Source organism: Eulemur rufifrons, chromosome 2 (genome assembly GCF_041146395.1).
Source record: "Eulemur rufifrons isolate Redbay chromosome 2, OSU_ERuf_1, whole genome shotgun sequence".
Lineage (NCBI taxonomy): Eukaryota > Metazoa > Chordata > Mammalia > Primates > Lemuridae > Eulemur > Eulemur rufifrons.
In genome coordinates, this window is record NC_090984.1 from 21,695,759 (window position 1) to 21,718,254 (window position 22,496).

A 22,496-nucleotide genomic window follows, 5' to 3' on the forward strand; every position below is an offset into this window, starting at 1 on the left:
CTGTAGTCCCAGCTACTCGGGGGGCTGAGACAGGAGGATCGCTTGAGCTCAGGAGTTTGAGGTTGCTGTGAGCTAGGCTGATGCCACGGCACTCACTCTAGCCTGGGCAACAGAGTGAGACTCTGTCTCAAAAAAAAAATAAATAAATAAATAAAAAAAATGAGAAAAATTAGCTGGGTGAGGTAGGCGTGTCTATAGTCCCAGCTACTTGGGAGGCTGAGGCAGGAGGATTGCTTGAGCCAGGAGTTAGAGGTTACAGTGAGCTATGATGGCACCACTGCACTCCAGCCTGGGCAACAGAGTAAGATCCTATCTCAAAAAAAAAAAAAAAAAAAAAAAAGTATATGGGAAGATGTGTGTAGGTTGTGTGCAAATACTATGCCATTTTTATATAAGACTTGTGCATCCATGGATTTGGTATCTGAGGTGGAGATGTCCTGCAACAAATCCTCCAGTGATACCAAGGGACTACTGTATATCACAAATTTCTGTGTGATTATGGGTATGAATTCCTTAACCTCGCTCTGCCTCAGTTTCATCATATATAAAATGTGGGTAACAATAGTACTTACAAGAAAGGGTTGTTATGAGGATTAAATAAGTTAATATATGTAGAGTCCTTAGAACAGTGCTTGGTAGACAGTGCTGTTTAATCTTTGCTACTATTAATATCTGTAAAATATAGGCCAACCAGGGTGGCCGATGCCTGTAATCCCAGCGCTTTGGGAGGCCAAGGTGGGAGGATCACCTGAGGCTAGGAGTTTGAGACCAGCCTGGGCAATATACTGAGACTCTGTCTCTACAAAAAATAAAAAAGTCAGCTGGGTGTCGTGGTGTGTGCCTGTAGTCTTCACTACTTGGAAGGCTGAAGTGGGAGGATACCTTGAGTCCAGAAGTTTGCTACGATTGTGAGCTATGATTGTACCATGGCACTCCAGCCTGGGTGACAGAGTGAGACCCTGTCTCTAAAAAAACAAAAAGGGAGGCCGGGTGCGGTGGCTCACGCCTGTAATCCTAGCACTCTGGGAGGCCGAGGTGGGCGGATCGTTTGAGCTCAGGAGTTCGAGACCAGCCTGAGCAAGAGCGAGACCCCATCTCTACTAAAAATAGAAAGAAATTATATGGACAACTAAAAATATATATAGAAAAAATTAGCCGGGCATGGTAGTGCATGCCCGTAGTCCCAACTACTCGGGAGGCTGAGACAGGAGGATCCCTTGAGCTCGGGAGTTTGAGGTTGCTGTGAGCTAGGCTGACGCCACGGCACTCACTCTAGCCTGGGCAACAAAGTGAGACTCTGTCTCAAAAAAAAAAAAAAACCAAAACAAAAAGGAAAAAAAAATTCTGTAAAATATAGAAATATAGGTAATAATGCTGCTTTGTAGGGTTATCATGAGATTTAAATGAGATCATTATGCCAACAGCTTAACATTTTGCCTGGCAAATATAAATATATGTAACTACTAAACTAATTGGAAGAAATCTTACTGTTCACAAAGATATCATGAAACACTTCATTGAACGCCTTGCTGAAGTATGGATCTGTTCTATGTATCAGTGCTTTTCAGACTTTATCATGTATAAGAATTACCTGGGGATCTTGTTAAAATGCAGGTTCTGATTCAGCAGGTTTGTGGTGGGGGCCGAGGTTCTAACAAGCTCCTAGATGATGCTAGTGTTGCTGGCCTGCAGACCACACTTTGATTAGCACTTGCATATATTACATTCCTTTATTTCTCTGTCTAGTTATATTTGTTCTTGAAGGACTTGTTTTCAGTGAATCGCTTCTGGTGATTCCAAAAGCTTACAGCCCTTTCTGAAAGCTTAAAACTCTCTTTTTAAAGAAGAATCCGTAGGCCAGAGGTAGGTGTGTATGTACATGAAAGAGATATCAATTGTGTAGTTTACCAAAGATTGATGTCAAAGTTATCAGGGACTGGGAACTTTTGTAGCCTTCAGTAGATGCCTCATCTTTGAAATTGGACCACAATTTGCCCATCCCCAGACTTTGACATCTTGCTTTTATGTTTAAAGATCTACAACAGAGGTTCAGCAAGGCTCTTGTGGAGTTCTCACAATTGTCAGGTCTGGAGGCTTGAACTGATCTGGAATAATTAGGGGATCTACTGTTTTGAAATTCAGTTCTCTCTTTCCACAAGGCTTGTTTTTTCCCTCTCTAAGTTGAAGATCCTACTTGTTGATAAAGAAATGGAAGAAGTAGGTGTTAATCTAGAGTTTTCATAGGGCCCTTTGTGTTATCCTTAGCTTTATTAACAGTCCTTGGCCCTTTAGGTTTGAACCACCACTCTTATCTTTTTACTGTGTCCTTCATTTTTTTGTACATGTGTATTTGTGAGGGTCCTTTTAACATCTATACTGTTCAACCGTACTAGTCTCTTCAGATTGTTCCTTTTTTAAATTTGAAATTGGAATAATTTATATAATTGCATAACTGATTGTTAGAATCCTGCTTTTCAGGATTTCTTTTAAAAATACCAGCATCTGTGGCTGGACATGGTGGCTCACACCTGTAATCCCAGCACTTTGGGAGGCTGAGACAGGAGGATCGCTTGAGGCCAGGAGTTTGAGACCAGCCTGGGCAACATAGCAAGACCCCAGTCTCAAAAAAAATATCAGCTGGGTGTGGTGGCACATATCTGTAGTCCCAGCTGCCCAGGAAGCTGAGGTGGGAGGATCACTTGAACCTAGGAGTTTAAGGTTTCAGTGAACTATGATTGTGCCACTGCACTCCAGCCTGGGCAACAGAGCAAGACCCTTTCTCTTCAAAAAAAAAAAAAAGAATAAAAATACCAGCATCTGTCTTTTCTTTAGAGTTTTAGATTGAGATTTTAATTAGTTAAATCTGCATTTTTAAAGTGCTATAATACAATGGATAAAAATATGGGCTCTTCAGAGTCAGAGAAACTGAGTTATTTAGGCTTTACCACTTTTCCTATTTTGGGATTTTGGGCAAGTTACTTAACAATTGGAAACTTAGTTTTCTCATCTATAGTATGGGGATAATAAAATCAACCTCCAAGGGCCACTGAGAGGACTTGATAATCCATCTAAATCTTATTGTCTGACTTGGGGTTAGAGCTCAGTGCTCAATAAATACTAGCTATTGTTAAAGCCTGGTGTTATTTAAATCAGTGTAGTAAGGTTTATATCATAACTTTAAGGATAGCCAGTTATTTGATCACGTGAGGTAGGCAGGTGTCCTCATCCTTTTTTGGATGAGGAAGTTTATGGCACAGAGAGTTTTGACTTGCCTGATTAGAATTCTGCTGTGGCATAACCGGGTCTTTAATCTGTCATCATTGGTGCTATATGTAGGACTTGTTCTTGTCTTAACTGTCTCCTTCTGACAGCACTTAACTTTTGGCTGTCACACCTTCAAACATTACATAGTTGCGTTCTCTTTGAAACTCTTTCAATTTTTCAACTAGTCTTTTTTGTTTGTTTGTTTCTTTAGAGACAGGGTCTCATTCTGTTACCTAGGCCATAGTGCAGTGGCATGATCACAGCTCACTGCAATCTCGACCTCCCAGGCTCCTGAGTAGCTAGAACTACAGGTGTGTGCTGCCACACCTGGCTAACTTTTCAATTTTCTGTAGAAACAGAGTGTCCCAGTGTTGCTCAGACTGGTCTCGAACTCCTAGACTCAAGTGACCCTCCCACCTCGGCCTTCCAGAGTGCTGGGATTACAGGCATGAGCCACCGCACCCGGCTTAGTCTTTCTCCTTGGTCTGGATTAAGTCCAGTGTATTAGTTCCCTCATCCTTTAAGATGAAACTGCCAGCAAGAATTTATCAGGCTTTCTGTCCCCTTTCCCTTTTTTTTTTTTTTTTTTAAAGTAAATGTGGATATTCAGCAAATGTCTAGGTGCTTGAAGTTCCCTATTTCTTTCTTTCTTTCTTTTTTTTGGGGGGGGCATAGTTTTGCTCTGTTGCTGGGGGTGCCATGGCATCAGCCTAGCTCACAGCAACCTCAAACTTTTGGGCTCAAGCAATCCTCCTGCCTCAGCCTCCCGAGTAGCTGGTACTATAGGTGCGCGCCACCATGCCTGGCTGATTTTTTCTTATTTTTAGTAGAGACAGGGTCTTGCTCTTGCTCGGGCTGGTCTTAAACTCCTGACCTCAGGCAATCCTCCCACCTCGGCCTCCTAGAGTGCTAAGATTACAGTCGTGAGCCACCATGCCCAACCCCCATTTCTATAACATCATTATCACCATGACAGTTTTGGGATCTGAGTCAAGAAAACAATCTATATTCTCCATTATTGAGCAGTCTGATGGGTACTCCCAAAAGCTGTATCATGTCTCTCTCTTTTATCCTCATTCAGAAATTCTCAAGTGGTTTATGGATTTCTCCTGGGTAATATCATTTTGAGATGTACTGCCACTCTACTTCCCCTCTTAAGATTTGAAGACATTTCCCATTCATTGGCATAGTGTGTTCACAAATCCACTAAACTTAGATTTTTGTGGGTAAGGAGCATGTCTTATTTATTTTATAAAATCTATAAACTTACTTTAAATTATTTTATTTTGTATATCATTATAGATGTCTAAAGATACTGGCAATTTAATTACCAGATATTTTCCTCTATGACTCAGTAGTCACCTCTTCCATTCCTTTTCTTCTCATGTTATTCCTGATATTCTTTCCCAGTTTTATCTGGGAATTTTTCTCCTTCTCTTTTTTTAATTTTAAGTTCTCATAATCAGATTGGTAAGTGTTCAAATATATTCCTCCTACTCTCTGTGAATAGCACTCTTTCAGCGGGTCAGGAGCCCATCATCATTCACACATTTACTTGCCAGACGGTGCTGCTGTGCTTGGCGCTGGCTGGGAGGTGTGGTATAGAAGTCTTGGCTTCTGCACTGCCAACCTTACAGTGTAGTAGGGGCAGATAGAGAATACGTAAGCCTTCATCATACTGCGTGGTCAGTGCCTGGCTGGAAAGCAGTAAGGATTTACAGGACGAAGTAGGATTAAAGCTGACCTAAAAGGGTAAATGGGAATACACCAGGTTTGGGAATAGGGGGAAGGAGAAGAGGAAAAACGTTCCAGCATGATCTGGAAAGCCAACTCCACTGTATTGACAGCCATTCACATTCCTCTTTTCTTTCCCAAAGTCTCGGCTATCAATTGGAAGAAGAGATAAAAATTGTTACTAAAAGGCCTCTCCCACCCCTTAGGTCTGCCAAGTCCTTTAGGTTTTTTTTCCCCCAGAAAGACTTTCCAGGTTTCTTCAGGTTATGTGGTTCACCCCGCATTAACCAGCCGAAATGTGTAGCTGTTGGCAAGCAGTCTTCGGGTTCTTCCTCATGGGGAGTGACCAGCTTCCCCATGGTTCCCTCTGGGAACCTGGGTGACTTTGCTCTTGCTGATGGCTGAGGAGCTTCCTGTTTATTCTCCAGATTTCTGCTTTTCCTGTGTTTCTCTTCTGTGTTATATTCTTCTGCCACTTAACCTCTTGGCATGAATTTTCTCCTGTGGCAATTTAGAATTATTTACATCTTTGTTTTCTTTTTTGTTTGTTTGTTTCTTGAGTCTCTTTCTATTACCTGGGCTAGAGTGCAGTGGCATCAACCTAGTTCACAGCAACCTCAAACTCCTGGACTCAAGTGATTCTCCTGCCTCAGCCTCCCAAGTAGCTGGGACTACAGACGCGTACCCATGCCCGGCTCATCTTTTTTTTTCTATTTTTCGTTGCCCAGCTAATTTCTTTCTATTTTTAGTAGAGACGGGGTCTCACCTCTTGCTCAGGCTGGTCTCGAACTCCTGAGCTCAAGTGATCCTCCTGCCTCAGCCTCTCAGAGTGTTAGGATTACAGGCGTGAACCACCGTGCCTGGTCCACCCTTGTTTTCTTAGTGAACTATTTTCTCTGTTGTCTCGAGGAGTTCTTCATCCTCTTTGGTAACTTTTGCCTGGAGAGTGGTTTTTAAGCCTGAGAAGAGAGATGCCAGCTTATGTTTAGAAAATATTGACAAATGCCTCTAGCAGGAACGTGAATGTGACAGACTTCCTGCAGTGCCTGAGAGCATCCCTTTCTAGGGGGTTTGTAAAAGCAGCTATGATCCTTTACCCCTTTGTAGCGCTCTCTAACTCATCCTTTGGCCCTGAAATGAAGACTATCAGCAACTTACTATCCTTTAGTGGCATAGTTTAAAATACTTTAAAAAATATTATGTTCAGAAATTCCTTTTATATGTATTTTAGTTAAAGATTATATAAAATTAATACATTTGGTGTTTTTATTTTTTGAGTAGATAATATAGTCTTAAGATTCAAGTTAAGGTACAAAAGGGAATATGGAAAATGTTAATCTTAGCACCACCTCTCCCAGCCACCTAGTTCTCTTCTGAGACAACTGATTTTACCAGGGTTTTTTTTGTATCCTGCAAGAGTAATTTTGTGCATAAATAAATACATGACATATATATTACCTAATAAGATGAATGATATGTGTCTTGTATTTCTCAAGGCCACTTAGCAGAGTGGAAAGACTATAAGAATTTGAAAAGACTTGGATTTAAACCTCAAAACCTCAGCTCTGCCTTTTATTAGTTGAGTGACCTTGGAAGGCTTGCTTAGGCTCTGGGAGCCTTTGATTTCTTTATGTGGTTAATAATACTTAGCTTGCCAAGGCTGTTGTTGAGTATGATGTAGGTACAGTTCCTTCTTTGGCGTGTCTTAAATGCTTCACAAATGGTTGCTACCATTGTTATTTCTTTCTTTTTTTTTTTTTTTTACTAACCTCAGTCAACCTCATACCATTGTTATTTCTTGCAGGACTATATGCTGGCCTGTGTGAACTGGGAGAGGCAAAGTCTTGCTCTAACAAATGAAGGGGTTGAATTGCCGGCTTTACTGTAATATGTGACTAATGCTGTCTTATGTGTGTAAGGGAACCATCAGCCAAGGGTGACAGAAATTTCGAAAAGGAAAAGAGCATTTTCTGCTCTGTCAGGTACTGGAGACAAGGCTATTCCTGGTCTCGGGCCTTCACACTTGGCTGGCCGAGTGCTGATAAACCTTAGCCCTTCACTTCCTCTGGTAGGAAGTCATTAACACTGAGGAGCTTTTCATGTTTAATAGCTCAATTAACTCTGGCCCTTCAGTGTTGCCTGAAGCTTTGGACTCCTTGGAAAGCTTCACTTCAGCCCCGGTTTCCTGTTGTTCAGTTCCCAGTGTGATGTTAATCCTTTAATAGCAGTTAGGTTTTTTCTTCTTTTGGTTCTTGCACAAGCCTTGATGTGAGAGATGGAAGAGTCCTGTGGTTTTAGAACCATTCCCATTTGGTTTCGTGGAGACTGAGTGTTAGGCCTTTCTTCATGGTTATTTGCGTTGGCATTTCTGATGGGATTTGTAGGGCTTTGAGTTTGAAGTTCACTTGGTTTCTTAATGGGTGAAAGAAAGATTTTCTATCTTGCAAAATCACACAGATACCAGAATAAAGAGACCTGATAATATGCGTTATCTTTTAAAGTAAGACAGTTTTTGTATATTCATTGTGAAAAGTTCTGTACTGGATGTTGTTTTAAGCAGTTGGTTCTGAGTTCCAAAAATACTGTTATCCAGGTTGCTGGGAGTCATACTATTAATGATTTATCTTTTGTAAACAAATTGCATTTGCTATCTCCTCTCTGAAAGGACTTGGTATTTAGAATAGAAAAGACTTAATTGGAGAACCACAGGAAGGTAGAAATGTTTACCCATTTGAATATGTGAACTAATGAATGGTAGGTCATGTTTTATTTGTTAGGAAGTGTGAAATCTAGAATTTCTATGGCTAAGGCCTGAGCAAGGTAGAAAAAAATTCAGAGACATTAAAATACTCTATAGTTTCTCTGCCTTCTTGAAGGAAAGCATCAGAATCAAATACAAATAAAAGTACAAGTGACTTTTTAAAAAATTTGGTCCATGGAAATAGAGCAAATATATAGAAAGAGTGAAGGAAAAGGGAGTAGAAATCAAGTAGACTTGAGTGTGCTGTAAATACTTTTTAAAAAATAGAGTGAGGTTGGGTGTGGTGGCTTATACCTGTAATCCCAGCACTTTGGGAGGCCAAGGCGGGAGGATCCCTTGAGGTTGAGAGTTCCAGAACAACCTGGGCAGCATTGTGAGACCCATCTCTACAAAAAATAAAAGAATAATTAGCTGGGTGTGGCAGCACATGCCTGTATTCCCAGCTACTTTGGAGGCTGGGATTGGAGGATTGCTTGAGCCCAGGAGTTCAAGGTTATAGTGAACTATGATTGCACCACTACACTCCAGCCTGGGCTGTGAAATCCTGTTTCTGAAAAGAAAGAAAAAAAAAGAAGAAAACAAACATGGAACAGGTCTGATTGTAGACACTACCTCTTTGCTGCTTTCCTGTTTGTATTTTTCAGCTGCTATGAGAATGATCCAGGAACTGACCACAGCTTCTGAAATGTTAATAAACTTCTTTACTTGGTTAATTGATCATTGGTATGTTCATTTTTTTTTTCTTCAAAGAAACAGGGTGTCATATTGCCCAGGTGTGACTCAAACTCCTGGGCTCAAGTGATCCTGCCTCAGCTTCCCACATAGTTGGGACTACAGGTGTACACCCAGCTCTACATGTTTATTTTGTAAATAAAAAAAATTATGATTTTTGTCTTTTTAAAAAATAAATGAAAAGGTCAGTTGTTGCCTTTAAAATGAGAACCATTTACAGTTAGAAAAGGCTGCACAGATTTAGCTTTAATTTTCTTTTCTTTTTTTAAATAGAGACAGGGTCTTGCCCTATGGCCCAGGCTGGAGTGCAATGGCATCATCATAGCTCACTGCAACATCAAACTTTCAGGCTCTAGCGATCCTCCTGCCCCAGCCTCTGAAGTATCTGGGACTACAGGAGTGCGCCACCACACCCAGCTTATTTTCTTCTATTTTTTTGTAGAGGAGTCTGGCCACGTTGCTTAGGCTGGTCCTAGCCTCAAGCAGTCCTGCTACCTTGGCCTCCCAAAGTACTGGGATGTGAGCCATCATCCCCAGCTTAATTTTCAGCATGTTTTGGTTAGAAATTTTCACACTTGCCCATTGGAGGGGTGTTTTTGTTTTTTTCATTTTTAGAAAGTTCTTAGTGGCAGTAGTGATTACAGTATAATTTAAGTAATGTTAGTAGTAATTTAAACATGGAAATAGAACTAATTTGGATTTAATTGGAAATTCATATTTTTGCATTTTATTTTTTTTAGAAGAAAAGTAATAAAAATGTGGAAACAGAAAAGGACAATAGATTTTTGGTATGGTGTTTTATAAATTAATGCCATGTTTTGGGGGTATATATATTTATATATATTTAAATTGTGGTAAAATACATACAACATAAAATTTACTGTCTTAACCATTTTTAAATGTACAGTTTAGTGGTATTAAATACATTTATAATGGGCCAGGTACAGGGCTCATTCCCGTAATCCCAGCCCTTTGGGAGACCAAGGTGGAAAAATCGCTTGAGGCCAGGAGTTCAAGACCAGCCAGGGCAATATAGCAAGATGCCATCTCTACAGAAAATAAAAATTTAGCCAGACCGGGAATGGTGGCTCACGCCTGTAATCCTAGCACTCTGGGAGGCCGAGGCGGGAGGATTGCTTGAGCTCAGGAGTTCAAGGTTACAGTGAGATACTATCATGCCACTGCACTTCAGCCAAGATCCTGTTGCTTTAAAAAAAACTGTAAAAATCTCCTGAGCTTGTTTGTTTGTTTTTGCAAGGAGATTTTGATAACTCCTCTTGGGTTTTTTTGTTTTAACTATTTCTATTGACTGATTGAGTTGGGGTCTCGCTATGTTGACCAGGCTAGACTTGAACTCCTGGGCTCAAGGGATCCTTCTGCTTCAGCTTCCAGAGTAGCTGGGACTATAGGTGTGTTCCACCCCTAGCTTGTTTGCTTGTTTTTAAATCTTCATTTCTTTGATTTTCAGTGGTTACTGGTATTTGTATAAATAAATAAGTAGTTCGTTTCTTGGTTCTTCATCCTCTGTCTGCCCTCTAAATGTTAATATTCTTTTTTTAAAATTCCTTTTGTTTTATTTGTATTTCAGTAGATTTTGGCATGCACTCTTACATTTATCACAGCGCAATTCATAATTGTAAATGTTAATATTCTTCAGACTTCTCATTCATTCACTCATTAAACATATTTATTAAGCAAGTGCTTTGTGCCAGGCACAGTGCTAGGAACTAGGTGAACAAAATAGACATGATTCCTGTTCTCAGGGAACTTACCTCCCTGCTGCTAGATTTTTTTCTTCCCCAGTCTGGCTCCCCCACTGTTAAAACAATCATGTTGGGGGTAAAGGGGGCAGAGGGGAATCAAACTCATCTCATCCCTTTGCTTAAAGATCTCTGTTGATTCTTTCATGATTACAGGATCATGTCTGGAATTTAGAGTGCAGGGGCCTTCCCAATCTGGTTCAGTCGTCCTGTTTGTTCATCTCCCACCATTCTATGTCATATGCACCGGACACACTAGCTATACTGTATCCCCAATAAGCTCTGCTCTTTCATGACTCTGCCTTTACACATTTTGTTTTCTCAACTAGAATGCTTTTCTGTGCCTGGCAAATTCCTATTCATCCTTCAAGGTACTTCTCTCAAAAGACTTTTTTTGTGTGTTTCCCTAGAGAGAGTTGGAATCCCATAGCATTCGGTTCATAGATCTGTCCTATAACTTAATACGTTATATGGTGATTACTTATGTATACAGTTGCTTCCATATTTGATTGTAAACTGCTCGGAATAGGGTCTTTATTCTCTACATTGTGTCTTCTCAACAGCTGCTGTGCTGCTTAGCACAGAATAGGCCCTCAGCAAATACTTGTGAATGTTTGACTGACTGCATGACTGGTTGCCTAAAAGAGCTCTACTGTTCTGTTGCCCTGAAGAGGAACACTAGTGCTGCTAGTCCGGAGGGCTGCTGGACAGGAAGTGATTCTCTGAACTAGAACAATATGTACTGGCATAGTCCTTTCTTCTCCCCTTTCCTCAAGTGTTTCATTTCTTTACATTTTTTTGTGGTGGTTGTAGGGATATATGCTTATAAAATTACATATTAGTATTTTTCCATTGACTTTAATTTTTAAATCATTAAAAACATTAAAATAGCTGTGTAGGATAAAGGGATTGTGGGTGACATTTTCCTTTTTTGCACATTTCCTTTATTACATTGTTTTATAACATGATAAAATCAGACAATTTACTTAAAAGTTTTCCCTTCCCAAGTGCAATAATACCCTATTTAAGAAAGCATCCTCTCTTTCAAAATCACATTTTAGGAAAAGTCAATATTTTCCTGATAAAATGAAAGTATTTAAGATAAACCATATTAAATAAATACTAATTCAGAGAGACTAGGTTTATTTCCGTGTCTGGCGTAGTAACAAAGTGCTAATGGAAAAATTGTAGTTTAGAAATTCAACAAACCTTTTCTTGCTGCCTTATAGCAAGCTAGTGTGTCTGTGCTCAGATTCTGCAGCAGATTGATAGGGACTAGAGGGGTTAATAGACATAAAAAGGCAAAAATTCACAATGATGGAAAGGGGAAAACAGGCATGAGGGGAAGGTAGTTACTGACGCATCTGTCACTGAAATAATGGGGAAACAGCATATTTGCTGAAATATAGAGGTAACTTTTTCAATTTGGTAAAAGCCAGACATTGAGTCTTACATTGAGTGACTTTCCTTATTTAGGTATTCAGCACAGGGTGACTGACTGCATTTTTTTGTGTGGTGTTTGTCCTGCACAGAGTCGTTCCTTTATTATAATGAGAAATAGTCCCCTAGTCAGTTTGATGCTTTTAAAAAGAACTTGTGCTCAGGATGGCAATGTTAATCCCTGGGGAAGCCAGAGTAGTCTGAAAGTAGGGACAAAAGGTTTTAGAGATGGGAGCTAGAGCTTAAATACTTCTGGATTCAGTTTCTTTTGTATCGCCACAGACCCTTGAATGAAGAGGAATTGCTCCTTTAGAGACTTTTTTCTTTCAGTTGAATACATATTGGGGGCTTCTAATTTAAATTTATGCTTTTGGATAAAACGGATTAGAGAGATTGAATTGGTACAGGCTAAAGGGAAGCAACAGAGTTCATGCGATTCTGAGAAACCGTATCTCTGTTAAAAGAAGTTTTATTGTGAAATGACTGGAGTAAAGAAAAAAGAGAATGAACATTCATCCACTTACCCTACCACGTGCTAGGTACAGTAGTGGATGCTTTTCCATCCATTGTCTCATTCAGTCCTTGTCTTTCCAGATGAGGAAATTGAAGCGAGGTTAAATGACTTGCCCAGATAATACACGGCAGTAAGAGGATGGATTGGTTCTTTCTGACTTCCAAACCCACACCAGACTTACTCCTCGGAGGTTAGTTGGCTGACACCTCAGGAGGCAGAAGTTTTCTATTTTTATTTCTGGCTCTTCACTCTCTCCCCGGTTGTCTTAGAACAGATGATTCAAAGTACTGCCTGTGGAACCGAGGGTACCAGCACATTTGTCTTGACCTTTTGGGTGGCTAGTCCCTTGCTCAATATTCATCTCAAAATTACAGCTGCTCTTGGGAGTTTGCTGTAACATGAAGACTGTGTTGTTGGCTTTATTCTCTCCGATACCATTATTTAACACCAGTGAATGGTATCCAGGGTGTACCCTTCTTGATTGGCAGATTTCTTAGCTGTTTTATGGTAGGTTCTTTAGTATCTTTATCTTCATGGCCATAGTAAAAAAACTTGTTTTTATTTATTTAAACATGATTGTGGGAGAAGTATGTAATTACAGTAAGCCTTTTGACTGTGCTGGAACAAATCTTACCCTTACCTGAAAAGCTGGTTGAGGAGGGTTGTAAGTGGCAATGTTATTAATAATTTTTCTGTACATCAATTCAGACCACAGCTGTTTGAACTGTGATCTCTCCTTAACTTCTAGGTATTAATAACTTGTGGTTGCTCGTAAATCTAGATAGATTCAAACCACTGACCATGAGTTGAAGTGTTTTCTAAGCTGTGATTCATCTTTTGGCCCATTCTTTCTTTTTACCAGGAAATACACTGAATATTAATTTTAAGAATTTCAGTTATTCCTTCTGAAGAGTGTCTTGCTCATTAAAGTTGCTGGGACTTGTTTTCTGCTAACCAGCAGGGCCACAAATCAGTCTGTACTCAGTGGTTACGCTGAATCCATGTGTAAACAGAGGAAGAAATCTGATTAACTATCTAGAGGAAGGCTGCTGAAGAGGAGCCCATTGTTTTGGACTCCTTTCAGAGGTTCATTTCTTTCACCAGAAGGATGGGGATGCGGGAGCATGAATCTGAGGCTGAGCAGAGCAGGTGATATGTGTGTGTTTGTATCTGTAAATGTCGCATCACTATTTACAGTACACTGGACTCTTCATGCAAGGCCTGGTCAGGCCAAAGCAGGAGGAATTGTTCCTGTGCTTAAAGCCAAGAATAACATCCTGACCAGCAAGGGGACAGAGGTCAGCTCAAGGCAAGGGCTATTGGGAGCTACAGGACTTCAGGAACCTTGGAGGAACTGAGTTTAATAAAAAGGAAGGCACGATGTACTTTGAAGGAAATGTGTGAAACCTGTGTGTCTTTCTCTTATTGGGGCATGGTTTATTTTTATTTTTTTTTAATTTTATTTATTTTTTTTTTTTTGAGACAGAGTCTCTCTCTGTTGCCCAGGCTAGTGTGAGTGCCGTGGCGTCAGCCTAGCTCACAGCAACCTCAAACTCCTGAGCTCAAGCGATCCTACTGTCTCAGCCTCCCGAGTAGCTGGGACTACAGGCATGCGCCACTATGCCCGGCTAATTTTTTCTATATATATTTTTAGCTGTCCATATAATTTCTTTCTATTTTTAGTAGAGATGGGGTCTCGCTCTTGCTCAGGCTGGTCTCGAACTCCTGAGCTCAAACGATCCGCCCACCTCGGCCTCCCAGAGTGCTAGGATTACAGGCGTGAGCCACCGCACCCAGCCCTGGGGCATGGTTTATTTATGGAAAATGAAAAGCCACCCTAACAGAGGGATATGTGATGAGTTCATATCACTTCCTGGTCATTTAGATCTACCCCTTCTGCCTATACATTGATTTATCTGAGATTGTGTACCTAGCTAAGTAGTGGGTAAAGTATGTTCCTATTCTGGTGTTTTATTCTACAGGCAACATTAGAGAAGCCCATAAGAGGACTGGATTTAAAAGATAATACGTTAATTGAAAAACAAATACCATTTACAAAGTCTCCTGGGGACCTTCCTGACTGGTTGGAGTTTTGTTTATGGGATCTTTCTGTGCCCACTTCTTCTCCCTTCCGTCTTTCCTCATTCTGATGCTGGCCACTCACTCCACAGAGGCAACTCAAACTATTTTCTTGGGAGCATTCGGAGTTTGTTCTGTTGTCTTCTCTGGGACTCATTTCTCTGGTCTGGCTTCAACTGGTTCTGGGCCAAAGTGATCTTCTGAAAGCTTTTCTTTATAACCTTTATTTCTCGGATCTTTTCATACACTTTGCCCAATTGGTTTTGCTGGTTCTCTCCTTTTCCAGTGGTGTAAGTTATATTGCCTCTGTTGAAAGGCTCTAAAGTTCAGATCCAGCCTCTCAGGCCATTTAGACTTTTCCCAGGTTTGTAAAATATTGTGCCCTTTCCTAGAAATTGGGGGATGAATCAGGTGCTATGTTGTGAGGTATTGCTGACTGTCCTGCAGTTCTAGTTTGCTGGTTGTTTAAATAGTATGTGGCAATTTGGATTGTATTTTCAAGGTAGGACTTGTTGCCAAGACTCTGAAGTAGGTCATTGCTGTTAACTTTTTCTCCCCTTATTTTTCAGTTGAAAAATTAGTGAAGAGAGAAAATTATCTTGTCTATAGTCACATAGTAAGTTGGTCTTACATCTTTTGAAGGAAATTTGTATTCCTTATACTTCTTAGCACAGGTACTAGCTTAACAAATCATAGGTGCTTAATAAATCTGAATAAATAAATCTTAACTGTGGGTTGATCAAGAATAGGGGTATGGTTAAAATTCAGAATTTTGAGCTGGGTGCGGTGGCTCACACCTGTAATCCCAGCACTTTGGGAGGCTGAGGCAGGAGGACTGCTTGAGGTGAGAAGTCAAGGTTACAGTGAGCTGTGATCACGTCAGTGTGCTCCAGCCAGGGTGAGAGAGTGACACCCTGTCTCTTAAAAAAAAAAAATTGAGAATTCTCATCAGGTTGATCATATTGTGAACCAACAGCTGAGAAAAGTTTCTGAATGGAAGGGACAGAATAGCCATGCAGAGAGCTTTTAGCAGTTCAGAATGCATGCAAAAAATCTCAATTCAAATCATTCTAAAATGAAGAAACAAAAGGGTAGTTTGGCTAGAGAGGAAATTGGTTATAATGTAAGGAGAAATAGGGCAAGAAAGCATAAAAACATGAGTTAGTCAAGAGGTAAGAACAGTTCTAGAAACAGGCATCTTGTCAGCTTGTAGTCAGACAGTGAAAATGAAAATTTCCCACCCCTCTGCCAAACCACTGTGCAGTGGGGCTATTAACGACTCTCCAGGCACTAGTGTCCCCTTTTTGGGCTGCCATGTAAAGCATGAAGAGGTCCTGTGGTGTCAGTCAACACAAAGAACACTTGGCCTCTGATTTGTTAAATTCTTCCTAATAGTTTTGCTATTCTCAAATAGTTCTGCTAATTCCAGTGCCAAAACCATTTTCTGATTGTTTTGCTGTGTCCAGTTGACTTGTGAGAGGCAGCAGCTGAGATTGCTATACTACACTGTACATTATGCAATAATCCCTGAGGGGGCCCAGCCACCCTTTTTTCCTCCTAAAAACAACAACAACAACAAAACCCAAAATAATTCTGTTTTTTTTGCTTTAGAACCAGTAATTTACATCTTATTTGGGAGCCCTGGTCTCCCCTCATTAGTCCATCTCTGTGCTAATTCCTGCTGTCTGAACCTGGCTCTGGCTTCTAGCCTCACTGAGTTATACAAAATTTTTTTTCTTTCTTTTTCCTTTCTCCTTCCCCTTTCCCTTTCCCCCTCTCTTTTTTCTTTTGACAAAGTCTTACCTTGTTGCCCCAGCTAGAGTGCAGTGTTGTCATCATAGCTCATTGCAACCTCAACTTCCTGGGCTCAGGTGATCCTCTGCCTCAGCCTCCTGAGGAGCTGGGACTATAGATGTATACCACTGCGCCTGGCTAATTTTTCTATTTTTTAATAGACACCGGGTCTCGCACTTGCTCAGGTTGGTCTCAAACTCCTGAGCTCAAGCTACCCTCCCCACTTGGCCCCCAGAGTTCTAGGATTACAGGCGTGAGCCACCATGCCTGGATGAGTTATATAAATTTTAACTATTTCTGGTTTCAGACCAGTTTCTGCCTTTTTTGTCTTTCTTTGCTCCCTGTAGTAAACTTTTGGTTCAGGCTTGCTTGGGGAAAGGATGATAGTTTTTGATTGCGTGTTTTTTGGTTTCATAAATATGTTCTCTTACTAATTATTCTTACTTTCTTTGTCAAACAGGCCACCAAGCAGTTTCTTGAAGAAATTAACAAGTGGACAGTGCAGTACAACGTTTCTCCGCTCTCTTGGAATGTGGCTGTCAAGTTCCTCATGGCCAGGAAGTTTGATGTGCTCCGTGCCGTAGAGTTATTTCACTCCTACAGAGTATGTTGATCGGGGCTCGACCAGACCTGTGGTAGTTGGGCTTTCTAAGTGTTGCTGTTCTCTCTGCCATGCTTGACACACACATTGCTTCTCTACGTGTTCTCCACTCTGGTAAAAAAATGGATCAGTATCCCGAGCTCTTGTGAGAGCTGATGCTGGTCAAGGCCGTTCCTGGAAGGCTCCCCTTATGTGCTTAAGTTCCAATTGTAGACCAGCATGCCACTTCTAATGATTGAGACTGAGGAAATAGCCTGACAGCATCTTGGTGGCAGGGTAGTGGTTCACCCTTCCTAGAGTTTGAGTCCTAGCTCTCCCCACTGACCTCTGGCCACGTGCTCCATTTACTCTCCTGGTTTTCAGGATCTTTGGGGTTTTTAGAAACTTGCCATTCACATGAATGCTGAGCTTAATGGACAGTTCAGGAAGGGAAGCTTTTGCCCTGGAAAAGAACTACTGTATTAGTTAGGTCCATTTTCTTTCTTTTTTTTTTTTTTTTTTTGAGACAGAGTCTCACTCTGTTGCCCAGGCTAGAGTGAGTGCCGTGGCATCAGCCTAGCTCACAGCAACCTCAAACTCCTGAGCTCAAGCGATCCTTCTGTCTCAGCCTCCCGAGTAGCTGGGACTACAGGCATGCACCACCATGCCCGGCTAATTTTTTTTTCTGTATATATTTTTAGCTGTCCATATAATTTCTTTCTATTTTTAGTAGAGATGGGGTCTCGCTCTTGCTCACGCTGGTCTCGAACTCCTGAGCTCAAACGATCCGCCCACCTCGGCCTCCCAGAGTGCTAGGATTACAGGCGTGAGCCACCGCGCCCGGCCGGGTCCATTTTCTTAACAGCACTTTATGTAATATAGCTTATTAGCATTTTACTCTTTTTGATCTTTGTTTTGGTTTTTGTTATTTGAGGGGGCACAGACTCTGCATCTGTGCTTATGTTTGCTTTCTCAGTTGGCACTATCCTTGATAAACACTGTGTGGCATGTTACTTTGGGTTCAGAAAATTCTTCTGAAGAGATACAAAATCTCCCTAAATTAAAAAATAAAATTTGGCAGGGTAGTACGGTGGCTCAAACTCTGGGATGCTTAGGTGGGAGGATCTCTCGAGCTCAGGAGTTTGAGACCAGCCTGAGCAAGAGCAAGACCCCGTCTGTATTAAAAATAGAAAAATTAGCTGGGCATGGTGGTGTACACCTATAGTCCCAGCTACTTGGGAGACCGAGGCAAGAGGATTTCTTGAGCCTAGGAGTTGGAGGTTGCAGTGAGCTATGATCATGTCACTACTGTAGTCTAGCCCAGGTGACAGAGTGAGTCTCTGTCTCTAAATAAATGAATGAATAAATAAATAAGAAAGCATGCACTAGGATTAGTTTAGGACTAATACACCTGTCTTGTGGGTCAGCTCATTGACTATTTGCTCATCAGATATTTATTGTATACCTACCATGTTCCAGGTCCAGAGATTACTATTTGGAAAAAGAGAGTAAACAATTATAGAAATGCTACGATAGGGCCCCAGGGATTCTGTGGAAGCACATTGAGTTAGGAGGGTCAAGGAAGCCTTCCTGAAGGAAATGACTTCTAAATTAAGATCTGAAGTGTAAGCAGGAATCAAGCAGGTGGGGGAATATGGCAGAGAGAACAGCAAGTTCACATGCTCAGTGGAAAGAAAGAAATTCAGCTGAGCAGAAATGTTGAGTAGGAGTTGGGGCATGGTAAGAGATTGAGCAGCAGAGGTAAGCAAGGCCAGATCAAAGAGTATCTGCTTTTCCTGAAGGGCAGAGAAGTTCATTGAAGGTATAAGCAGTGTAATGATTTGGTCACGTTTACATTCTGGAAAGATTTTATCTCACTGTGCTTTGGAGAATGGAACAGAAGGGCTGTACTGGAAACAGACCAGTTAGAAGGCAGTGTACTTACGGCGAGAGATGATTGTGGTGGTATTAAGAATAATGTCGGGGCCGGGCGTGGTGGCGCACACCTGTAGTCAGTCCCAGCTACTCAGGAGGCTGAGGCAGGAGGATTGCTTGAGCCCAGGAGTTTGAGGTTGCTGTGAGCTAGGCTGAAGCCATGACACTCTAGCCTGGGCAACAGAGCAAGACTCTGTCTCAAAAACAAACAAACAAACAAACAAAAAAACAGAATAATGTCAGCAGGGATGGAGAAAAGTAGGCAGGTTTAGAAGTAAAATCGTTAGGACAGGGTTGCTTAAAATGGTGTGTGAGGAGGGAGAAGTCAAGGATTTCAGGTTTCTGACTTCGGTGTCTGGGTAAATAGTGGTGGCATTCACTAATTTAAGACACACTGAAATGGGTGTAGGTGTGTGGGGAGAGAAGGTCATGAGTTCAGTTTGGCCATGTTAAGTTTGAAATGCCTTTGAGATATCCAAACAGACATGTCCTCTAAGCCTGCCATCCCCAAACCCTGGTTTGTAGCCCGCTAATGGTCCTTGCATCACCGCCTAAGCCCACTCCCACCCCATCCCCATCCGTGAAAAAATTGTCTTCCATGAAACTTAGGAACCAGGCCACACAGCAGGAGGTGAGCAGCAGGCAAGCCAGTGAAGCTTCATCTGTATTTACAGCCGCTCTCCATCTTGTATCACTGCCTGAGCTCTGCCCACCCCCCGTGGAAAAATTGTCTTCCATGAAAGCAGTCCCTGGGGCCAAACTGCTCTGAGCATTTGGGATATGAGCCTAGAGTTCAGATAAGAAATCTGGACTGGAAATAGAAATTTCAGACCAAAGTAGAGCTGAATATTGGGAGCCATGAGAATGGATGAAGGTCATTGTGGCAGGGTATGAGAAATAGGAAGATATATAAAATAGAACCTCACCTCAGATCTTTTTCTTTTTTTGGTTCCAATATTGTTTTTTTTTTTGTTTTTTTTTTTTGAGACAGAGTCTCACTCTGTTACCCGGGCTAGAGTGCCGTGGTGTCAGCCTAGCTCACAGCAACCTCAAACTCCTAGGCTCAAGCAATCCTCCTGCCTCAGCCTCCCGAGTAGCTGGGACTACAGACATGCACTACCATGCCCAGCTAATTTTTTTCTATGTATATTTTTAGTTGTCCAGCTAATTTCTTTCTATTTTTAGTAGAGACGGGGTCTCACTGTTGCTCAGGCTGGTCTCAAACTCCTGACCTCGAGCAAGCCTCCCAGAGTGCTAGGATTACAGGCATCAGCAACTGCACCTGGCTCCAATATTGTTTTAAAAATTGAATTTGAATGCTTTAGGTAGGGCAGGCACTCTCCTGTGATCCTGTGACTAATATTGTCTTGCCTCTTTGCCTGTGAAGGTATCTGAATTGGATTTTAGGGATGGATTGGAGAAGAATATAAACAAAGCCCTGGTTTGTTTTATTTACTAGGCACTTAGCTTAGTGCCTGGCATATAACAGTTGCTCTACAGATATTTGCAGGATGAGTTAATGAGTCAGTGAGTGAATTGAGTAGGTGAATGAGTGAATTGATTGAGCAAATGAAGGAAAAAATGCCCACCAAAGAGACTTTGAAATAGTTGAAGAATTAGGAAAAACCAAGAAGAAAAATTTTTTTTTGGACATAATGATGTGGAAAGATAGAGAATGTCTCCGCAAAAAGGGAATATGAGTGATCAACCTTGTCGTTGAAAAGGAGGACTGAAAATGTCCAGTAGATTCATTTCCATGACAGTCCTGGTCACTGTAGCAGGAGCTTTCAATGTAGTTGTTGGATTGGGAGGAAACCAGAATGCAGTGGACTGAGGTTGAGGGAACTGGGGATGAGCTTAAAGAAGCTGGCCATCAAGTTGGGTTGTGGTGATGTGTGCCAGTAATTCTAGCTTCTCGGTGGGCTGAGATGGAAGGATTGCGTAAGCCCAGGAGTTTGAGGCAGGGCAGCCTGGTCAACATAGGGAGACCCTGGCTCTCAAAAAAAGGATTTGGCTATTGAGATGTGGAAAATGACATTATGGTAGCTGTCGTTGGAGAGGGCCTCAAGTGGAGGGAGAGCTCCTGTTTGCAGCAGGAGAGGCCTAAGCCTAGAAGATGTGTGAGAATGTATGCTTCCAGATAATTTTGGGGTCCATATTTTAGTATCATGGTACAATGTCAGTGCTGCTGCATGTTTTAAGAACTTTGATTCTGCACCCTAATGTTACATATTGGTTTGTGTTCAGGGTCGGAATTCTTACTGATTCAGAGAAAAATACCCTACATAGGGGGCTGATAAAGTGGCTTTGGACAGGAATTCTGATAACATTTAGCTGACCTGGAAAGGGGTTACAAAGGAGTTCGTAATTCATTTAGTTGACTTCTAAGAACCACCTTATCTCTGAGATTTGGTGGTTACACGAAGCTGTCCTGGATATACAGTATTTTTATATTAATACATCTTGCTGTGCTTCCTTTTTAGGAAACTCGAAGGAAGGAAGGCATTGTGAAGCTGAAACCTCATGAGGAACCTCTCCGTTCTGAGATCCTCAGTGGAAAATTCACCATCTTAGTGAGTCTTTATGGATCCATCTTGTAGGGCCTCATTACTTCCTTTTGTAGCTGTTGTCTTGTGGACTTTGTTCCTAGATACCATACCCCGAGTCTAGAGAGTGTCCACAGTCAGGAACAGATGTGAAGCAGCTGTGTACTTTGGCACAAAATTATTTTAGTGATAATCAGTAGTAATTAGAGTCACTAATAATAATTAAATGATTGAATTATGGAAAATCACTTGTACAGAAGAAAAGTTTCTTGATTGGTCCATCAGGGTCTTTGCGATGACTATACAATGTGTCAGATACCCATCCTTCCTTATTTAACACAAGCTCTTCACTTATTAGACACCTCAGCCTTTCAGTAAGTATATCATGCTATTTTTAAGGGAAAGTATGGAGACCATGGTCCTGTTCTATGATTCTCTCCTGCTGCTTAATTTTTTTGCCATCCTGCCTGGGAAATTAGCTAGGAAGCCAGTGCAGAACCATCATTTGATCTCTGTAGTTGAAGAGCAAAGGGAATGTGTTTTTTTTTTTTTTTTTTTTAACCACAGTAATATGGTCCAGGGGGTGCTCTGAGAATCAGGCATGGGATGATATTAATAAGCTTCCCTTTTGGGAGCAATTCATACAAATCAGGGATGTATTGACAGCATCTGTTCTTTTCATGTATCAAACCCTTATCCAACACATAAGCCTTAGTGATTATTGTGATTTTCTATTTGATCTCTTAATGTTTCTTGTTTTATTTGCTCTAGAATGTTCGGGACCCAACAGGAGCCTCCATTGCCCTCTTTACTGCCAGACTGCATCATCCTCACAAGTCAGTTCAACACGTGGTACTTCAGGCTCTGTTTTACTTGCTGGACAGAGCTGTGGATAGGTAAGCATCGAGATTATCTTTTAGGTGGTCTGCATTCACATACGAAAGTGACAGTTTTTGACTTGATTAAATTCTGCAGTGCCTTTACCATGTTCTTAGGATGTGTTCTGTGCAGTGCTGTGAATAGAAAACAGTCCACATCCTTGAGGGCTGGGCGTGTTTTCAGGTGCCATCAAGATGGTGGTTATGCTTTCTCTTTACCACCTTGGCTCTATTTCAGGGTAACGTAAGCTGAGGGAGTCAATTATTAGCAATCCTCAGTGTATGGAGAATTACTTATTGGAAGAGAGTAAGGGGGAGATGACTTGCGCTGGTTTCTTTTGCTCATAACCAAGACAGTGTCTCACTCTGTCATTCAGGCTGGAGTGCGGTGGCATGATCATAGCTTATTGCAGACTTGTGCTACCAGGCCCAGGTCTTGTCTTTTCTTTTTTTTTTTTTTCATTTTTAGAGATGGAGCC

At 41.3% G+C, this 22,496-nt stretch overlaps 1 protein-coding gene across 1 annotated transcript in view; it reads left to right on the forward strand.

Moving 5' to 3' along the window:
• The window catches only part of PTPN9 (protein tyrosine phosphatase non-receptor type 9), a 74,681-nt gene that overhangs the window by 16,544 nt on the left and 35,641 nt on the right, over positions 1 to 22,496 (forward strand). The window contains exons 2-4 of the mRNA XM_069457231.1: positions 16,539 to 16,682; positions 21,077 to 21,166; positions 21,911 to 22,035. Of these exons, the coding sequence (XP_069313332.1) occupies positions 16,539 to 16,682; positions 21,077 to 21,166; positions 21,911 to 22,035 (359 nt within the window). The remainder of the gene's footprint in view (positions 1 to 16,538; positions 16,683 to 21,076; positions 21,167 to 21,910; positions 22,036 to 22,496) is intronic.